Source organism: Kwoniella dejecticola, chromosome 4 (assembly GCF_000512565.2).
Source record: "Kwoniella dejecticola CBS 10117 chromosome 4, complete sequence".
In the NCBI taxonomy this organism is placed as follows: Eukaryota; Fungi; Basidiomycota; class Tremellomycetes; order Tremellales; family Cryptococcaceae; genus Kwoniella; species Kwoniella dejecticola.
In genome coordinates this window covers 1,539,736-1,559,135 of record NC_089304.1, presented here as the reverse complement: position 1 = coordinate 1,559,135, position 19,400 = coordinate 1,539,736, and the positions used below count along the sequence as shown (strand labels likewise).

At 48.2% G+C, this 19,400-nt stretch overlaps 8 protein-coding genes across 8 annotated transcripts; 4 read left to right on the top strand and 4 right to left on the bottom strand.

The window, feature by feature from the left end:
- Positions 1 to 186: 186 nt before the first annotated feature.
- I303_103841 (uncharacterized protein) lies at positions 187 to 2,382 on the bottom strand (the record flags this gene model as incomplete). Its single annotated transcript, XM_018407174.1, has 7 exons — positions 187 to 482; positions 554 to 923; positions 977 to 1,045; positions 1,101 to 1,519; positions 1,573 to 1,823; positions 1,879 to 2,093; positions 2,155 to 2,382. The coding sequence occupies 7 exons, from the start codon at positions 2,380 to 2,382 to the stop codon at positions 187 to 189; spliced, it is 1,848 nt and encodes a 615-aa protein (XP_018263982.1).
- Positions 2,383 to 3,261: 879 nt separating this feature from the next.
- I303_103840 (uncharacterized protein) lies at positions 3,262 to 4,753 on the top strand (the record flags this gene model as incomplete). The annotated part of the gene is made up of 8 exons (XM_018407173.1): positions 3,262 to 3,336; positions 3,388 to 3,485; positions 3,539 to 3,653; positions 3,715 to 3,826; positions 3,876 to 4,303; positions 4,373 to 4,431; positions 4,493 to 4,572; positions 4,632 to 4,753. The coding sequence occupies 8 exons, from the start codon at positions 3,262 to 3,264 to the stop codon at positions 4,751 to 4,753; spliced, it is 1,089 nt and encodes a 362-aa protein (XP_018263981.1).
- Positions 4,754 to 5,224: 471 nt separating this feature from the next.
- On the top strand, positions 5,225 to 6,794 carry I303_103839 (uncharacterized protein; the record flags this gene model as incomplete). The annotated part of the gene is made up of 5 exons (XM_018407172.1): positions 5,225 to 5,417; positions 5,481 to 5,895; positions 5,945 to 6,048; positions 6,106 to 6,629; positions 6,684 to 6,794. 5 exons carry the CDS (start codon positions 5,225 to 5,227, stop codon positions 6,792 to 6,794), a joined length of 1,347 nt encoding a protein of 448 aa, XP_018263980.1.
- A 271-nt stretch (positions 6,795 to 7,065) lies between these two features.
- On the bottom strand, positions 7,066 to 9,775 carry I303_103838 (uncharacterized protein; the record flags this gene model as incomplete). Its single annotated transcript, XM_065968857.1, has 12 exons — positions 7,066 to 7,116; positions 7,177 to 7,269; positions 7,344 to 7,383; positions 7,439 to 7,527; positions 7,587 to 7,992; positions 8,051 to 8,227; positions 8,284 to 8,433; positions 8,486 to 8,495; positions 8,565 to 9,182; positions 9,242 to 9,384; positions 9,455 to 9,594; positions 9,686 to 9,775. The coding sequence occupies 12 exons, from the start codon at positions 9,773 to 9,775 to the stop codon at positions 7,066 to 7,068; spliced, it is 2,007 nt and encodes a 668-aa protein (XP_065824929.1).
- A 436-nt stretch (positions 9,776 to 10,211) lies between these two features.
- I303_103837 (uncharacterized protein) lies at positions 10,212 to 11,369 on the top strand (the record flags this gene model as incomplete). The annotated part of the gene is made up of 4 exons (XM_018407170.1): positions 10,212 to 10,260; positions 10,326 to 10,503; positions 10,567 to 11,018; positions 11,101 to 11,369. The coding sequence occupies 4 exons, from the start codon at positions 10,212 to 10,214 to the stop codon at positions 11,367 to 11,369; spliced, it is 948 nt and encodes a 315-aa protein (XP_018263978.1).
- A 2,904-nt stretch (positions 11,370 to 14,273) lies between these two features.
- I303_103836 (FK506-binding protein 1) lies at positions 14,274 to 15,039 on the bottom strand (the record flags this gene model as incomplete). The annotated part of the gene is made up of 6 exons (XM_018407169.1): positions 14,274 to 14,296; positions 14,372 to 14,417; positions 14,493 to 14,589; positions 14,690 to 14,771; positions 14,854 to 14,914; positions 15,022 to 15,039. 6 exons carry the CDS (start codon positions 15,037 to 15,039, stop codon positions 14,274 to 14,276), a joined length of 327 nt encoding a protein of 108 aa, XP_018263977.1.
- A 488-nt stretch (positions 15,040 to 15,527) lies between these two features.
- On the bottom strand, positions 15,528 to 16,675 carry I303_103835 (uncharacterized protein; the record flags this gene model as incomplete). The annotated part of the gene is made up of 5 exons (XM_018407168.2): positions 15,528 to 15,561; positions 15,639 to 15,906; positions 16,001 to 16,097; positions 16,185 to 16,283; positions 16,391 to 16,675. 5 exons carry the CDS (start codon positions 16,673 to 16,675, stop codon positions 15,528 to 15,530), a joined length of 783 nt encoding a protein of 260 aa, XP_018263976.2.
- An 836-nt stretch (positions 16,676 to 17,511) lies between these two features.
- Positions 17,512 to 18,816, top strand: I303_103834 (uncharacterized protein; the record flags this gene model as incomplete). The annotated part of the gene is made up of 1 exon (XM_018407167.1): positions 17,512 to 18,816. The coding sequence occupies one exon, from the start codon at positions 17,512 to 17,514 to the stop codon at positions 18,814 to 18,816; it is 1,305 nt and encodes a 434-aa protein (XP_018263975.1).
- Positions 18,817 to 19,400: the final 584 nt, after the last annotated feature.

Here is a 19,400-nt window from a genome sequence, read left to right as displayed (position 1 = left end):
TCGTGCGAATTTGCATTTGTGGTCGCATAACCATTTGTCAGACGTTGCCAACCATTATCAAAGATCTAATCCATCAATACTGCGCATGATCTATCGTATGCCCTCGAAGCTCTATCTCAATGCTAGGGAATCGAGGATGCGCTTCGTTCAGGGTGGATCAAGTGGGAGCGATACTCTATCTAAAATCTACTGTGATTTTTGGGGCGCTGCCGAGCTGTCCTGAATATGGCCAAACCGGCTGCCTCTGCGCGGGCGGGATTCATTGCCTTGAGACGCATCTGCTGCCACATTTTCGATGAAGAATTGCTGCTGCCTGCCGGCGTGTTTGTCCTCAAGCGTCCTCATAGCGGCTTTGGCCTCGTCAGCATTGGCATTTCTGAAAGCCTTGGCAAGCTCTGATTTGTCTTTTCGCATTTCGACAGATTTGCGAACTCCGAAGCCGGACGCGAACAGCGCATGCGTTTCATCAATCGACAGTCCCTCTGTTGTCAATCAACATGATCAGTGAATTCTTGAATATAGACTTAGGGAGATGATCGCGACATCCACTCACTGGTTTCTGGATAGCAGAGGAGGACGAAGATGTATCCTACAACGCTGAATCCCAGGTATAACCCATATGTACCAGCCGGAGTGAGGGTTTCTAGCTGGGTAAGATACGCCACAGCAACCACGAGATTTGCAATCCAATTGGCTGTGGTGGCGATAGCAGATCCTGCTGCACGAATCTCCAAGGCCAGGAATTCGGATTGCTGCCAAATGATGTGAGAGTACGTGGCGCCGTAGCCTGCTACGAACAGCACGATTCCTCCAATGACAATTGAGATGAGTTGGTGATCATATGTGTGACTGGTATCGAGAAGACCATTTGTTGGTTTGCAAAGGTAATAGAAAGCTACGATGTTCCATACCAACCCAGCCAGCTGCATTGAAGTGAGCTTCTGCCAAGCGATTGGCATAGTGTTTAGAGACTTACCAATATCGGTATTAAAGCCACCATGAGGCCTCTGCGTCCCACTCTATCCACGGAGAGCATTCCGCAAAACTACAGGAAAATGTGAGCTCAGTCCATGGCTCCGGGCACAAATGATAATGCGTACCAAAAAGAAGGCGTTGCAGGCAGCAGGGATCAAGCCACCCAGAGCGGGGTTTGACAGGCCAAGCAGACCAAAGAGCTGACCAGCATAATATAATAGGGCATTGAATCCAGTCAATTGGCCAAACATCTGGATCAGGCTAACAACCATTATGGATCTGCGGTACTGCCCGTTCGTCCACAGTGTCTTTGTGCGGTGGAGGAAACTTAACTCTTTTTCGAGTTTCATTGACGCGTCCACGGACTGTTTCGCCAATTGTAGCTTCAAATCGATTTTGTCGGCTGTAGCGTCTTTCCCGTACACCACTTGCAGCACTTCTCTGGCTTTCTCTGGGTGACCACGAAGAATGAGGATCCGAGGCGATTCCGGCAACCAGTGCATTACCATCAGCTGCAGCATAGAGGGTACCACGCCCAGGGAGACTGTCCCGATGATAGATCAGCTAATACTTCAATACGAGATAGGGGCGGCTTACATAAAATTCTCCATCCGTTGTGAACAGTCTGGCATCCGGCTCCAACCGCATCCGCCACAACTTGGCCGAAGGGAATGAAGAAAGCTATCACCCCAACGCATCTACCGCGAGAAGCAGTTGGTGCTAATTCCGTAATGTACAAAGGTGCGATAACGGCTGCGCCACCCACTCCCACCCCTACAATAATTCGACCGACTATCAATTGGCCCAGGCTATAGCTTGAGGCTATGATAATGGAGCCGACAGTGAAACTGAGATGGGATAGTCAACAACACAAGCAGGGGAAAGAAAGGTACCGGTACTCACAAAAAGTCGGAAATGAGCATAGACCACTTCCTGCCAATCCTATCGGAAGTGACACCAATAACAAACGATCCGAAGATAGCGCCAATGGTAGTTCCAGCCGTGGCTATCTCTTGTTCAGCCGAAGACAGCACTTTCCCTAAATCTCCCTTAACAAGCGGCAATGCCACACCAACTACACCCGTATCATAGCCATATAGAAAGCCTGCTAGGGCAGACTACAGTCATGATGTCAGCAAAGATGAGGAGAAGTGAAAATGTGGAGAAGTATGTATTCACAGCCGCTATCAAAAAGCACAGAAATGGCGTGACTCTGTCCCCTTCCTCCGCCTGCAAACGCATTTCGCTTGTCTGGAAATCATTGGTATCTGACGGAGTGTTGGCCGACACCGACACACCATGTGAGCTGCAAGCTTCCGAGCTTCCAGCCTGATGATCCAGCAATTTTGGATCCGATCCTGCGGAGATAGCGGTTCGAGGTGTGGAAGTTCCACTCGTAATGGTCATGTTTGCCAATGAAAATGTGTGAGGGACAGTGGCACCAGAATCTTGCCGGGCAATTAATGGAATAAGTTCTGCTCGCTTCTGGGGCTACTTTGGATGGTGGGGCTATATATGAATGTCCGGTGGGGGCTACGAATGCGTTCATGCTTTGCATACACGAGATAAACGAGTGCTTGGTCTGAAGAAGGGGCGATATCACCGACAAATGGGATTCGAACCGATTGAAATTTGAAGGAAAATGATCGGTGCATTCTATCATTACGTCATAACCCTGATTCAGAGAAGTAACCCGACTGGCTTAGTGGCTACGTTTTGTTCAGTAGCAAGTGTGTCCATATATCGACCAGGAGAGATTAGAGCGGTGACGACCCACTTCAGCCCAACTCGGCGACATGTTAAATCGCGCGTGACTTAGTTTTGGAATGGCCCAACGTGATTCTCTGTTTGACCATTTGCCCATTAGCAAGGCGGTCCGGGCGAACACTATCAGGGGAACGCTTCCTTTTACTGAGCTCGCTACTTATCGATGGCTTTTCCTGCCATCAATGCAGGAAGGGTCAGAAATCATGACCGTCCGGCCCGCTCATCCTTTCACGGCTACAGTTCCGGATGTCGCATAATTAGGAAACCAATTGCAATCGTCGAAATTACCCGGTCGGGGTTCCCGATAATCCCCGGCTGTCATCCGCAGCAGTTTAAGCCGAAGTCAAGTTGATCTGGCCCCGGACCGATGCTGACGCCGTGTCTTCTACAGCTTGTAGCTCTGTCGAGCGGTAACCACACAAAAAGGGACAAGCTTTTTCTGATTGACAAGGATAAATCGGTCATTGGAATCTCACACGATATCACCTTCACCTCCAGCAGCTCCATATTCTCGACACCATGGTATCCCTTGAAGCAAAACTTCGTATTGCTGTATTCGGTGTGGGTCGGATGGGACAAAGACATGCTACTAATGTGAGTCGTAATTTTCAGGATTTTTTACTTGTCGAACTGACCAATAGATAGGTCGCGTATAGTACACCTAGAGCGCAATTGGTAGCGGTATGTCATATCAAGACAGAGGCTTTGGAATGGGCTAAGGCGAACCTTCCTGAAGGAACCAAGTAAGTACCTGCAGAGAAGATTGTCGGATGCGGATCACTAATGCTGGCTTAAGATACTATTCCGACCCTGCCGAATGTCTCGCCGATCCCGATGTGGATGCAGTCCTCATTGCTAGTGTGACTTCATCTCATCCGGAGCTCACCCTCGAAGCAATCAAGGCAGGCAAGGTAGGTGTTCCTTCGACAATCACATATCAAAAGAAGCGAAGAATGACGCCGATTTTCATAGCATGTACTGTGCGAAAAACCAATCTCAATCAGCATTGAAGAGTCAATTCCAGTTGTCAAGGCGGCGGCGGAGCATCCCGAGGTCAAAGTAATGATTGGATTCTCACGAAGATGTAAGTGCTCCAAAAAATCTTGTGAGATGTGAAGCTCACTCCAAGACAGACGATGCTTCGTATCGGGAGACCAAGGGCCGAATCGAAGCCGGTCAGCTTGGAACTCCTTATTTGATCAAGTCGGCGACAAATGATCAATACGATCCCTCCGGATTCTTTATCGCTTACTCAAAATTGTCTGGCGCTATCTTCATGGATTGCGGAATACATGATATCGACATCGCTCGATGGCTGTTGGATGTCGAAAATCCGAAGAAGCTGTCCAAGCCCAAGAAGCAGGTAACTCGAGTCTTTGCCACTGGATTGAATGCTCAACACCCCGAGCTAGCCAATGACGGTGACTGCGACAACGGTCTGGCAGTTGTAGACTTTGAGAATGGTACCAAATGTACTTTCCATCTCTCCCGCACGGCCACTCATGGTCACGATTGCTTCTGTGAAGTATTTGGAACGGACGGAAAGATCATTGTCAACGGAGTAAGTCGGTCTCTGAGCTATCAACCACTAATGATGGGGAATTCGTGGGCTGAAAGTGCACCCCCTCAGAACCCTACCATGTCTCGTGTGGAAATCAGGGATTCTCACGGTGTCCGAACTGAGTCCACGTAAGTTGGCGCTCCCCTAGCCCATCTTTACACGATAGACCCTGACTTCCTTCCCCAATAGCCCGAATTACTATGACAGATTCCGAGAGGCTTTCGTCACGGAAGTCAACACCTTCACAGAATGCGTCCTCGACGACAAACGTGAGTTACGTTGCGCCACCGTCGCAATGTCAGCTGAAACGTTCGATATGTCTCCTTAGCCGTTCCTACTACCGCTCAATCTGCCCTGGACGCCGCTGTTATCGCCTCCGCATTGACATACTCTTTTAGGAATGAGAAGCCCATCTATTTTGATGATAACGGGAACCCGATTTTGAATTAGGGAGTTGGGGCATGTTTTACGTACTTCATATACAGAACGTTTCCATGGAATTACTTTTTTTAATTTGAATCTGCTATCGTAGTGTAACAAATTTTGGATGGCTGCAGCTTTCCGAACCGCATCAAATGACGTTTCAGCTTTCACGCACAGCCAGTACAGGTTAATCTGGAATCAGATACTGGAGAGCGCGAGGAGGGTGGGGAAAAGAGGGGGAAGGGAGGAGGGGAGTTGCAATCAACCCGGGTATCATGTGGGGCCAGAAGCGATGAATAAATCTACCGATAAGACTTGATTCGCCCGATCCGGGAACCGATGTACCGAACACGGTTAATCTGGTAAAATCACAGATCCAACTACATGATATTTGTTTGTCATTGCAATGGGCGACGCATCTGATGTAGATTCGCTTCTTCTACAGCTTCACTGTGTTGAATGTTCGTGACAGAATATCCCTAGGCCATTCCATCCAACATGCGGTCCATCTGTGCTTCTCTATCTCGTCCGATGGGTCAACGCCTCTTCCCAGCTTCACGCTATATCGCCGGCAGACCCATACATCAAATTGCGTCCCCGTTCAATCTCAGTCAGGGAGCGCGTTCACAAAGTAGATTGAGACTACAAAAACCGTTCGATGAGCAGGACTTGGACCTATTTCGCAACATCTGTGAGTTTGATAGCCTGGTGGAAGGATTGTCGACTCGATTCCTGAACCTCGTGTAAAAAACAGGTAACCAAGAGACTTCTCCGGCTGATTATCCGTTGGCCGCTGAGATCCAACGAAAGGCGGTCATATACTCTGGGGATGTCATACGTCAGATTATACGAGGAACGAATGAAAGCTCAACAAGTGATCTAGCTGGACAGACGGGTATAGAGAGACTCATGGATGAGCTGCACCGCTGTCTTTCAAGCGGTCCAGGTGTCTTTGTGATACAGGGCTGTGTCAAGGACCTCAAAGTCATCGATCGAGCAAATAAGGCATTCAGAGCGATTATAGAGGCTGAGAATGAAGCCGCCGGCGGCCAAATTAAAGGTGACCATTTCGCCGCGGCCGGACATAACGAGCGGATTTGGAACAGTTTTCAGAAACACGCGGAAACGGATCCGGAAAGTTTCGTCGAGTACTACTCAAACGATGTTCTGTGAGTCGCCTGATTGCGAGTGGCATTATTCCTGACGCATCCGAATTAGCGCTCTTGCGTGTGAAGCTTGGCTCGGGCCAGGGTATCAAATCACCGCACAGGCAAATATCGTTAAGCCAGGTGGAGAAGCACAGCGACCTCACAGAGATTATCGTAAGATGCAACAACAATCTGAACTGGAATTCTGGCTAAATCACGTCTTATCCTCAGATCTTGGGTTCCAATCGGAGGAGATAGCGTCTCGATTCCCCGTGAAATCTCAAATCGCGTCTCAGCTCTTGACCTTACAACTAGCTATCGCTCATTCCGATATGCCTATCGCCTCAGGTCCAACCCAATTGCTGCCATACTCGCAACATTTCGATTATGGCTACTTGGCATACAGGCACAGGGATTTTAGGAAGATCTTCCATACTTTGATGGTACAACTGGAACTGAAAGCGGGTGATGCGGTGTTTTTCAATCCTGCTCTCTTCCATGCAGCAGGAGACAATACCACGCAAAACATCCAAAGGAGCGCCAATCTACTACAAGTATCTGCTTGCTGGTCAAAGCCTATGGAAACCGTAGACCGAGATCAAATCACCAGAAAAACCTGGGACGCAGTGCAAAAATACGTTGCGTCTGTTCCGGGTGGTCAGACGGCATCTACAACACGAGCTCTGCTCCAAGCCATATGCGATGGGTATTCTTTCCCGACAAATTTAGATAAGGATCCTCCGCCAGCTAACGGGGTAAGTGGGAGAGCCTTGTTTCCCTTGTGACACCGGACTGACCTTGACTTCAAGCACTGTCCCCCTACACAATTGAACCTTGTCACCAAAGCTCTGAGGGGTAGCCTTTCCGCATCAGACTTGGCAGAGCAATTGTCATCTTACCGGGACCGACGACAAGCGTAGGGATTGTTCGCGTAACATCGCGACACGTTCAAGTTATGTATGCACGCATGCCAAGGTAATTCGAACAAACATGTGGGCCTAGCCGCGAGCGAATAGATAATTTCCACTATCAAAATTTCAATACGTTGCGGAAGAGCTGCAAATTGAATCTTTCATGGCTACGGAATGTAATAATATGGTGCACCAAGGGTCTGCATTGTTCACTCAGCCAGCTGAAACAGAAGACTATCGGCTGACCTCAAGCGTAAATTCTCGTCTTGCGTAACCTCAACTATGTCTGCGAGTTCTCTGGCACAGCCTGAATGTACTGGACGCTGTGATACTGAAAATAATCCCGATGCGTCAATGCGGCAGAAGTCAAAGCACTGCGATCATGACTCACCAAATTCCACCAATCCCACACGTGAGCGCTCATGTCGTTCGGGTCGGGAGCAAGTGTCAGTAAGGACATCACCACTCTCAATATCTTGCTTCGCTATTTGCCGATGTGAAGGATTAGCGGTAATACAGGTGTACACCGGCTGTTGGGCGAAAGAGAGAGGTACTGACCAGGCTTTGACCGTTGGAAGCCAGGCACTCGATCGGAATACTAAGGAAGAGATCAGGTGCGCCCTGGCAGCAGTTCGACGCAAGATTATGCTCACCTGGACAACGCATCATACGCTTTTCTTGCTATAATTTGCCGCCGAGGTGGAGAATCAAAACCCGGCACCAAAGCTGACCTGAAGTCGATCTATATCACACGTTAAACTCCAGCACAGATACAGAGAAGGCAAAGGTGTAGCTACATACACAAGCGAACTCAGTGCACAGAGCGGTGATATGTATGTTCACGCACTGGATCCCCCACCATGACTGCTGGTCACCTTGAGGGGTGGACGCTGGTACGGTGGGAATCGGGACATCATCAACCAAAGCTCGAACATCTGCTAATTTGGCTTCGATCCATTCCAAATTGAGGTCTGTATTGTCGAAAATCCCAGGTTCTCGGAGGAACATGCGATGCCGTTGCAAACATTGACCCAATATTCGAAACATCTTGGTTATGATGATGAAACCGGTGAGGTATGATCGTTTTGATGCAGGTTGCGGAAAGTGGTTCTCTTCAGAGATATACTCATCATCCACCGCTATGGGCAATGGCGGGGTACCTTCCATTTCTTGTAGCATGATCGGCGCCCCATTCATAGCTAAAGTGCTGAGAATCCAGGCAATCAGCGAATTATCAAGTGTCATGAATGTCGATGACACCTCACGTGCCCACTGCAACGACTTCCCAGTACATCCGATGGCAAATCTGCTTATCGATAAGTGACATCCCTGCACGAGGCTCTGCTTGATTGACTCTTAATGTGTAGACGAGTCGACGAGCCTCAGCAGCTAACAAGTCTGTAGAGATCGTGTCTTCGGTAGCTTGTGTAGAAATCAAATCGCTGAGAGGCCGGTAAGCCTGGGCATCCTTGAACATCGAACATCAAGGCGTACTCACAGGATGACGGACGCCAGCATGGGTAAAGTAGGCTGATGGCTGTTTCGAAGTTGACAAGCGCGGCTGAACCGGTGCGCTCTGAACATGATCCTCTTCAGCCGTTCCCGAGTGTGCTGTTGTCCAACCAGGCTCATTGGGCTCTGACAAATGCTAAGTTCATTTCAACATATAGCTGACGCATAAGTCAATTCGTAGGACCTACACGTAGGCGACTGTAGGCGGATACCGATTAAGTGTCCTGTCAGCTAGATTTACTAGAAAGAGAAAGACGCAGAACTGACCGATACTCGCTAAGAATCCTCTGAAGGTCTCATCTCGTTGATCTCTTCTATGCAAAAGGTCATTCGCAAATGTGGGTCGATGCACTATAGGCACTAGTGAATGCTGATGAATCATATGTAGGGAAATGAAGAAACTGATGTCGGACCAGGGCGCAACTACATCGATCGGCATAAAACTTCCCGGTTCCGCAGTTAGTTTCAAAGATGCCAGTACCGCGGCTTCACTGGGACTTTCGTCGAGGGGCAAAGGCTGGGTCGCGGGAAGTAGTGGGAAGGTCGCACTAGAAGGTGTTTCGATGGGAGGAACGTTGCTTGCTGATTGATTCTGGTTGTTGGTGTCGGATAGTACATCTTCCGGCAACTGAAATGCAAATGACGCCCAGTCCGCGTTGTTTAGTGGTAATGTCGCATTAGCAAGATGACCGGGAGGAAAATGAAACTGAGGTGTTGATTGTCGAAGTGCGGAGACAATGTCATCCGTGTTGAGGATCGCAGATGGGGTGGTAGCGGATATACCCGAGAACAGATCCTGGAACGAATTATCAGCTGCAGGTCTGGTAGCCAATGGCTCTATCTGAATCGGAGCTTGGTTATCGGTCCGCGTATCTCTCGAAACACCTAATCCAGGCATATCTTTAACTTGAGTATTACGCATTCAATGACGGGAGAAGACCCACCCTCTTGCGTAGGTTGTTCTGCTTGTGAAGCGAGCGGGACGCCGATTGGGGAGATATTACTTGCTACAGCCGTCGATGCTTGCGAGCCACGTCTTCGCCGGATGGGCGACGCAGATCGGCTCTGGCGTATCTCATGTGACAGGCTGCACAAAGTCGCGGCTCAGCGACAATTTGACAAAAATCTGGTTCACTACTGCTCATCTTTTAGCTCACTTGCTTGGTCTACCAGGCTTCTTCAACGTGTATGTGAAGGTGCATTTCTCCTTGCGACGAAAACATCGTTGACATGTTGGGACAAGGTCCGCACTTTTGGCTGATTGAACATCTGCCTCTTCGAGAGGTTTACATTTGACCTACAATGCATGCAAATCTTTCAGCTGACTGGATGCCTGCCTCCCTTCGTCGACCATGCGGCTGCATCGGGAGGTAATATTAATCGCTCACCTTCTGTGACCTGCACCAATCGCATACTTGTCTCGATGGCCGATCCTCGTCATTTTGGGTCATCCCGATATCGGAGGTACGCTCCAACATTCTGGAAGGATGTCAAATGCGGAGCAAGCGGTTTTACACACAGACCAGGTGCGATGAAAATCATGCGAGCGAATGAGAAACGGGGTAAACAAAACTCTCCTCCAGTTTAGTATCACGCAAGAATAGTGAGTGAGGTGGGAGGGTATCCCCTTAAGGGCAAAATTCCCCGGACCGATCACCCGCCGGCTCATTTTACTCCACATCGGTAGAATTCTCCGCAACTCCGTCACGGATCATGTGGCAATCGTAAAATAATCTACCGTATTATCTTTGGTGATTTTGACTTTAACCGATTAGCCCCCATTGATAGCCAAGAGCTGAATATATAAGTTCCAGTACCATGATGGATTTCCAACGAATCAGTATCCGAACGTTTGAGTTATAATCACTTCACCACTACTTGCCCCGTCACGCAGAAAGGAGGAAGATCACTAAAATGCCCATCGCCGTCCCAACATCTCCCCAAGCCTTCGCTCGATCTGACGGTACGTATTCCGTGCGCTGTATTTGGTATCACCATCACACTGATACAATTGATTTCTAATTTTAGATCCTAAGGGAACCAAGTTTGACAAGATCTCTGATGCTGTTGATGACATAAATGTAGCGAAGCTGCTGGCCTCCAACCCAGACAATGCTTACGATGAATCTGCCTTCGATGCCGAGAAGGACAAAGCCGGTTTCCGACAATTTGTAGACGAAAACGAAAGCTCTCGACGCTTCTACATGTGTGTGACTTCTTTTGCAAACTCCTTCCTTCTTCCTCGCTGATCCGGAAAAACCGCTCACAGCGAACAACACACCAAGCAAACTGTTGAGTTCAACATTGAAGCCCGTCGAAAGGTTTTCGAGAATGCTCGAGCCACAATGGGTGTCTGGGAGGCTATGGAGCTTCTGAACACTCTTGTCGATGCATCTGACCCGGACACAAGCGCCACTCAGATCCAACATCTGCTTCAAACCGCCGAAGCGATGAGGAAGGATGGCAAGCCCGAATGGATGCAAGTCACTGGTTTGGTTCACGATTTGGGTAAACTCCTCTACTTTTTCGGTTCGGACGGACAATGGGATGTAGTTGGCGACACTTTCGTAGTGGGATGTGAGATTCCCAAGGAGAAGATCGTATATTCCGACACTTTCGGTGAAAACCCAGACCTCAATCATCCCGTCTACTCCACTAAGTACGGGATGTACAAGCCTGGATGTGGTCTAGACAATGTCATGATCAGCTGGGGTCACGATGGTGAGTTCGCAGAGGGGCACACCTTCTCGTATAATCGATGGGAAACAGATTACAGCGTGCTGACTCTCGACACAACTCACAGAATACCTCTACTTGATTTGCAAGGAGCAATCGTCCTTACCGAAAGCCGCGCTCCACATGATCCGATACCACTCGTTCTACCCGTGGCACAGGGAGAGAGCCTACACGTACTTGGAGAACGAGGACGACAAGCAAGCTCTCAAGGATGTTCTCGCTTTCAACCCTTACGACCTCTATTCTAAGTCAGACTCGCTTCCTGATCCTGTAGCCCTTCGACCATACTACGAGGGTCTCATTGCAAAATTCTTCCCGGAGAAGATCAACTGGTAATTTCCGTCTGAACATCCGGGGTGATCCTTTGTAATTCTGACTAGACACATTGTACGATACAAGCAATCCGTTGAATCATGAAGTATTTCTGATATGCAAAATTCTACGTCGAAAAGAGATCGACACCCAGATGATATGAAGCGTAAGCCCTGGGCTTCGCGAGATCGTTGCGTCGAGAGCGTTGATGTTCAAACTGAACCGAGGCGCAAACTATACCTTTGGGCTCTGAATGCGCAAGTGTCGGACATTTCAGCGATAGAGTCAAGATGCTATCAACGCGGCAAGGGTGAATATTGGTTAAAAGATGTTATCTGTCCAGAGGGCGAACGAGGGCGTTTTCCCCCTTTAATAGAGCAATCAAGCAATTCCGCGCTCTTTGACACTTGTATTCCTGTATCTCTTCTCACGTGCTTCGCTGTTTTGATCTGACGAGTCGCTCCAGAGGGTCTCCGAAGCTAAGTTCGGTCGCTCTTTTGAGGCTTGTGCAGTATAGCAATGCTAACAAAGTTCATGGAAGCTCATACACTCAATGAGAACCTGCATCTCAGAGCTTGAAACAAGGAAGAGAGGTCAATGCAAGGAATTGATCGACTCCATCTGCTCTGCTGCTCCAGCTGACGACTGCGTCTCATTCTGCTGATAATGCCTGCGGTGATCCCGCATCCAGTCATTCCGGTATGAAATGAACATCGGATCCAGACAAGCGAGATATTATCCGCTAGTGCCTGGTGTCAAATAGAGCAAAAGTGTCAATCTGGATGTCAATGTCAACCTGGACGTCGAAAATACATGCGGATGCGATGCGAGATTGTGGCGATGCGTTCGATAAACCAGGGCCTCGCGCTCCGAACATGCGTTGGTGGTCGTCCCAGCAATAATCGCTTGCAGCTGAAGATCCCAAACGTAGATGTGTCTTGGGATCTGAGAACCAGTGAACAGAAGGAGATCTGATTGTCCGGTTTGGTTGCTCACACTATGGCAACTTCAGGTACTGTTTTCCCCAGGCGTCTTACTGAAAGATGATGTACTGTATCAAATCACTAGTTTTCTTGGACGAAGTACCGTGTCGATCGAGCAAATCTGGATAACCTCTTCTTGCATAGCATGGGGACTATAGTTGAACACATGTCAGAGAGAGACAGAGCGATGTCTGTGAACGATCGCTTACACCACTCGCACAAGCACTTGCAAGTAGTACAGAACTCAAGGGAGGAAAGAGTGAGCAGTACGGATGAGAACGGTATTGTACTGTACAGTACTGTTACTGCGACTACTTCTGCTCAGCTTGACTTGTGGACTGGATTGCTGTGCCCCCTCCTCCTCTCTGATGACCTTGGCCTCAAACATACGAAATCCACGCCTTCCAAATTCAAGACTTTGTGTGTTGACGAATTCGCCGGACGGGACCACGACCAAGATTGCGATTCTCCCAGAATGAAGGTGTACAATAGACCACGATACAAGATCATAAATACAAAAGCAGCCTGGCATCGACTGATATTTGCATGCGATCTGAACTGTCCGCACGTCTCTCTCAGGTCGCAACTTAAAGAGTAGCCTGCAGTACAGTACAGTACAGTACAGCATTGATGAAAAGATCAAGCGCCTCGAATGTGGAGCGTCTCAACTGAGATTGGGATCAATCATATAACAAAGACCAATCGTTACGGTAGTCGGCTTGAAACTTATCATCATCATCAAAATGGGTCAACTCCAACTCACCTTCGGACGTAAGAGTAGCATTAGGGGGGATGACAGGTGAAAGAAAGCCCATTCGCACCGGGCGCGAAATGCTGCGAAGGAGTCAAGATGGCTCTTGCACTGATCCATCGAAAGTCGGCGTATAATACACCTTGATCCATATTTCGATAACTTGTCTATGATTTGGTGTGATACAGATTGTTCGTCTGTCCATCACTCACCCGCTTACCCGTTCTTCTGAAATTACCCAATAATGAAAGCCCGTTCGTTGGAACGTGAAAGCAGAGAGGCAGGTGCGAGAGAGAACTGCCCTACCCCGAAAACGCGCACGAATGGAACTCCTCAATCTCTTGACCAATCAAATTTATCTTGCCGATCGCCAACATCGACGTCGACATCATCGAGATGTACTGTATGAACACTCGATCGAAACGCGGTATAACCAGGAACCTTTCGGGAGCAACGCAGAATTGAAGAAACGAGGCAAGATAGCCCTTTGAGTTTAGATCATCCGAAGATATACTACATATAGTGTATAGTTGTCACTTGACCTGGTTTAGGGCGGGAAGATTGTCTGAGACCATATCAGTCGAAAGAATGCAGAGAGCTCAGCTTGCTTAACCTTGACATCGACTCCCATCGTGTTGATTTACCTGAGGGTTCAGCTGCTTATTGCTCTAGCAGATCAAGAAGTCAGAAAATCAGTAACGGAGCGCGTTTTTTTCCCCTTTTATACAGTGCAATCGGTAAGGCAGTGAGCAGCAAGGTGAGGACGAAGGATGTTCGCTTGCCCAGTGGTCAGTAGAAGAATTAAACATCACAAACGTTTCCATGATCGTGGGAGAACACTGTCCGGCTTAGTGGGTATAGGATAATGTGGGTGAAAGGACGCGAAGCTGTGTGCTGTGAGCTGTTTTCGGATTGATCTGGAAAGATGGCAGATGACTCCTGGATCTGCCCTTGAGCACCCTTGAGCACCCTTGAGCACCCTGTTCAACGGGAATTCGAGGTCTCCTCATGAGTCGGCAATCTGTCTGGAAGAAACTCCCTGATGTCCTCTTCCACCGCCATACATGTCTTCCATGAACAAAGAGCTTTGTTATATCTCCAACATTCGCATTTTGACTTCTACATCGACTCTTTTTTACCTTCAATCCGTCCTTCTCGGCACCCATCTACGCCTAGTCTGATAGTCTGGACATCCTAGTTGACCTTGAGGAGCTCGACTATTCGCAGTGCGCATCAAGTATAAGTATCGATCATCATGGAAGAACAGCAAGCAAGGTACGGAATCGACTCACCTTCGAACTTGAGGGTAGAGTTAGCAGGGATGACAGGGGGGAAACCCTAAACGAGAGTAATCGGATCAATATAATCTCTCCCCATGCAATACGTTATATACGTTGTAATTGATCGACTCACTCTAGCACCGTAAGCGTAGTCGGGGGTACAGGTCAAGATGGCCTTTTGGCCGACGGAGAGTTGAGGAACACCCTCATCCCAGCCTTTGATGACTTGGCTAAGTGCGCAATGGGAATTAGCATCGAGTTCCGACGATGCGTTTCTCTCACTCTATGAAAGATGCGAATGCGATATTCTTTCGAAGTGGTAGGACTCACCCTTGGCCAATTCGGCAGACAAAGGGGGATCCTCTGTCTCTTGAAGAATCGAATTTAGATCCGTCAAGGAGGGTACCGACGTCTAGCGCAATTCCAGAGGATCAGTCATCACTAATTCCATGAAGGCACCATTTGACTATGAGTTACGACAAAGGGACACTCACAGTGGATGGTGACTTGGTCCCCTGGCTTAGGGAAAGTCTTTCCGTCACCTTGAGAGAGAGTCTGTCGGGTGCAGTGAGGTCAGTGTTCGCACTTCAATCAGTTCGCAAATGATGAACGATGAAGGCGAGAGAGAAGATTGGGGGGTAGAAGGGAAGTCAGACACCCACTTCAACAGTGACACCCATTTTGATAGCAGTAGCAGAAAAGTTTCTGTATTGATTTACACGTAGAGATCGAGTTGAGGTGGTTAAAAGGGATCTGAGCATTTGTTTGTCTCGATAAAAGGGAGATCAGAGGAATACAAAGGAATCTCGAAGAAGCACACAAGAAGGTATGCACTGTGCACAGTGAGAGTGAGAGTGAGAGTGGGGTGACGATGAACGTGGAGCGTCGAGGTGGAGGCGGAGTTATCGATTAGATACTTGTGGCACAACAACCACTGATCGGATAAACCGATCCGAACAACCGTGTCTTTCACTTGCTCTTGCCTCTTACGGTAGCAGAAATGCTGCGAGACGTTTTATCTGATCTGTACTGTGCTTATACCGTAGAAGCATCGGTAGTCTGGTGAACAATCACAAGGTCCAACGTATACATCCAGGCGCACATGATTACGAGTATATCCTACAGATCCAGAACCCCCTGTCTGTTCGAGCACCGCGGAATCTCCCGTCTATCCTCGTCCAATGAATGGCATACCGGAAGCACTATCACCGAGAAGATACGCCCTTGTCCGTCAGCTTTCTGCGCGTTTAGTCCTGATGAATGGGTGGAGAGGACCTACATGATTTCCAAGCTCAGGATATCCACTTCCTTGCCTAATGAAGCAATGAACCCAACCGTCTTGGCGACGTTATCCACGCTCATAGTGGGTTCTTTCTTGATCGACCCGTCGGCTTGCATAGACCCGGCGGAGACGTATGAACCCATATCCGTCGATGCGTTTCCGATGTCGATCTGCGAACATGTGATGTTGTACTTCCTTCCGTCCAGCGAAGTGGATCGGGTCAATCCTGTGATAGCGTGTTTCGAGATGGTGTAAGAGGTGTTATCTATAGGTCGCCGAATCAACGTCAGCCTTTCCCAGTCAAACTCCGGCCCCGTCTCGTCGTCACTAGTCAAGACGAAAGAAGAAGGTGTACCCACTTGGTCGAGGGGCAGTAGCTGAGATACTTCCGTTGTTGATGATTCGTCCCCCTTGCGGTGATTGGGATTTCATGATGTTGAAGGCGAGTTTGGTGAACTGTGGGGTGATGTCCAGTCTTTAGCAATTTTACAACTTGATCACACAGCAGTAACGGTTTTCAAGGAACAAGTCCTCGACACTCACCAAGACAGCACCCATGACGTTGATATCCAGTACTTGTCTGAATAAAGCCATATCTTGATCTTCGAATTGTCCATCGGACTTGTAATTCACACCTGCATTCTATCGTTGTTAAAGCAATCGAGCGGAATATAATCAGCACCCCGTCCTCGATGAATTTTAGTGGGGGGATGTGGCAACTTCTGACGAGAGGTAGTCCTCATACACACATTGAAAACCAGATCCAATCTCCCATACTTCTCCTTGATAGTCTTCTCCAAAGCGTTGACAAAATCCTCACTCGTGGCATCTCCAGCAGCGATCTCAGCTATCGTCCCCTGTCGCAGCGAGGTCGCTGTTTTCTCCAATTCGCTCTGTCGTCTTCCTACCAATACCAGAACGAGCTGTTCGGGGTGCTCCGTCGATGGGAAAATGTTGGACAGGTGTATGGAGGTCGTTCGTCCGATACCTGCTGAAGCGCCTGTTACGATTATCACTCTTTTGTCTGCTGACATCTTGTGGTGCGTTCTTTGTGATGCTAATGCTAATGAAATTGTGCGTTAGGTTATTTGAAAGATGCAGAATGTGTCGAGGATCAAAGGAAAGACAGACAGTATTGAAGTCTTATTTTCTCTTAACGAGTAGTCGGGTGTGCATACATACAAGCAAGATACATACCCCGAGATGGATCTCCTCTCTTCATTCTTATTCGGGGTTGGATGCTCTTGTGAACTCAGAGAGGTGGATGCGGGACTCGGGCCGGCCTCCGTCATTTGCTATTTGTCACATATTTGCTTGGGAGGAGCTCATCGTGACATTTGATATTCTACCCACCACGTGATCGAGTCGTGGTCTCAGGGAAAAAAAGGGAATCCAAGTGGCGCCTGATTTTTATGCGGACAGCGTTCTGTGCCTTGATCGTGTTGTTTATTTTATGAACCAAGCTCCTCTATGTCAGGTGATTCCACTTACACTATATGCTGTAATGTGACTGTCACGGGTGTTTAGGGTGTAAGGTGGTGTGCATCAAACAGACACAGATGAAATAATTTGAATCATCGTGCAATCAGTCACTCAACGTTGAATGTCCCAATCTACATCACCTTTGACACATACTCCTTAATGTTGATGTCGGTGTTGACAGTCATCTCTTCAGTGAAGACATCTTGAAAACCTCGCCTCGCTTCTTGCCAAGGACTGCAGAACGCATAGCGACCAAGTCATATTTTCCTCTTGATACACCATCAGTCAGGCAGCCCGAAGTTAAGAGCACCGAGTTTTCTCATCCACACCAGTATTCGACTTGTCGCTTCTTGTTGCCTTACTGTATCACAATCTCAAGATATCCAACATGCCCGTCACCAAGAAGAAGGGCACTCTTTTCGCCATTTACGCCGATACGCCGGACAAATCCTCCTCTTCCGCCTCATCATCTTCTTCCTCCTCACTATCCAGCAAACCCGCTAAGACCGTTCCTACTTCTCCTTCCAAACGAACTTCGAGCGGAAGTAGAAAGGCTCTCGGGTCTTTACAACCCAAAGCCATCGACAGGTCTACCTCCTCAACTTCGAGTATATCAAAAGGCAAAGTAATAGATTCCGACAATGCCAAATCAAGAGATCTACCTCCCAAGTCAAAACCAATAGATGTAGCGCACAAGTCACAAAAACTATCGCATCATTCTCAATCTGTATCTGCGCCAAATAAGACACGTACGAAATCCTCCTTAGCCATCTTCAACGATGAAAATAGTACTTCTACCAAATCAACATCAACATCAACATCAACTTCGAGAAAACTTCCTATTCCTACTACATCGCTCAAGCCCTTTTCTTCTTTCGCCTCGGCTTCCTCTCCCAAAACACGAAGATCCGCTCCTACACCTCTAGCTCCTTCGCACAACCAACCCACCAAGAGGACGCGCGACTTACTCTCTCCTCTGCCCATCATCGATCATCCTTCCAATCCCACATCTCGAGCTAGCCCCAGAGCCAAAGAGAGCATCGAGAATCGTCTAGACGATCCAAGTGAATCCCCGTTGAAGCGCAACAAACTCACTCCGACTACACATGTGCCCACGTCTACATCTATTTCGACTCCATCTCGAGTACGTCGCGTCCAGGTCAATAATGGTAGTGACGAGAAGGATAAAGAGAATATACCATTACCCATATTCTCACCCGAGGGGGACTCACCAGCTTCTCGGACTCGGTCCAAGATACGCGCTCTGACCCTCTCATCAGGCCATAGCCCCCTGTCTACCGGACGAACTGCAACTGGAAGTAACCGAGCACAGGCTCAGGCAAGAAGAGAAGTAGATAGATTTGGTAATCTGATAGGAGACGGTCGACATGCCTTCACCCTGAAAAAAGGCAGAGAGGTATCTGGTCTTTTGCAGGAGGACTTACATGAAACCCTCGAAAATTCTATCAAAGCTCTTCAGCCTTCTCCAACCAAGAAATCAGGGCGAGGTAAAGCGACGGCGACGGCCAGTGCGATCAAGGAGATCGAGATGTTAGGCGATGTCAGCGAAGCGTATGGCGCTGTGAGGGGGAATGAACCTGAGGGTTTCAAAACTCAACGAGTGAGTTTCAACCTCTTGGTCCATTTCTTGTGTCCAAGTACCTGTCATTCAAGTGGGGGAAGAGACGAATGATTGACTTGCGATGTGGCTGTTATAGCGGTAAACCCCTAGTATCCTCAGTAATCACTAGAAGGTCCACTTACACATTCATCCTCGTCCTCAGCTTCAATCAATAATGACGAACGGCAAAGATAGTGTCATCACAATCACAAAAATGGTCATCATTAACTTTCTCACACTCTACGATATCCTCCTCGACTCTGGAAAATCACTTATCAGATATTGTACAGACATGATCGATAACACTTGTTGTTTCGGGTCCGATGAAACTTGGGCACCTGTTTCAAAGATACTCAAAATTACCTTACAACATGTCAGATTCACCAAGTAAGGAACCGAAGACCCTTAGCCTTTTTTGGTCTCTTGATGAAATCCCTTCATCATCGAATCCAACAGAGCTCCTCCCTTCGCTCTTTTATCTCCTCTGAGCATCTATATCTAGTCATATGTCCACAATACCGATATCGTCTGACGTCTGACAGTCTACCATAATGAAATCATAATATACCATACCATATCATATTATTTCATCTCATTTTATACCCCTTTAATGACCAATGACGAATCATGAATCATCAATGACCCATATGATGTTT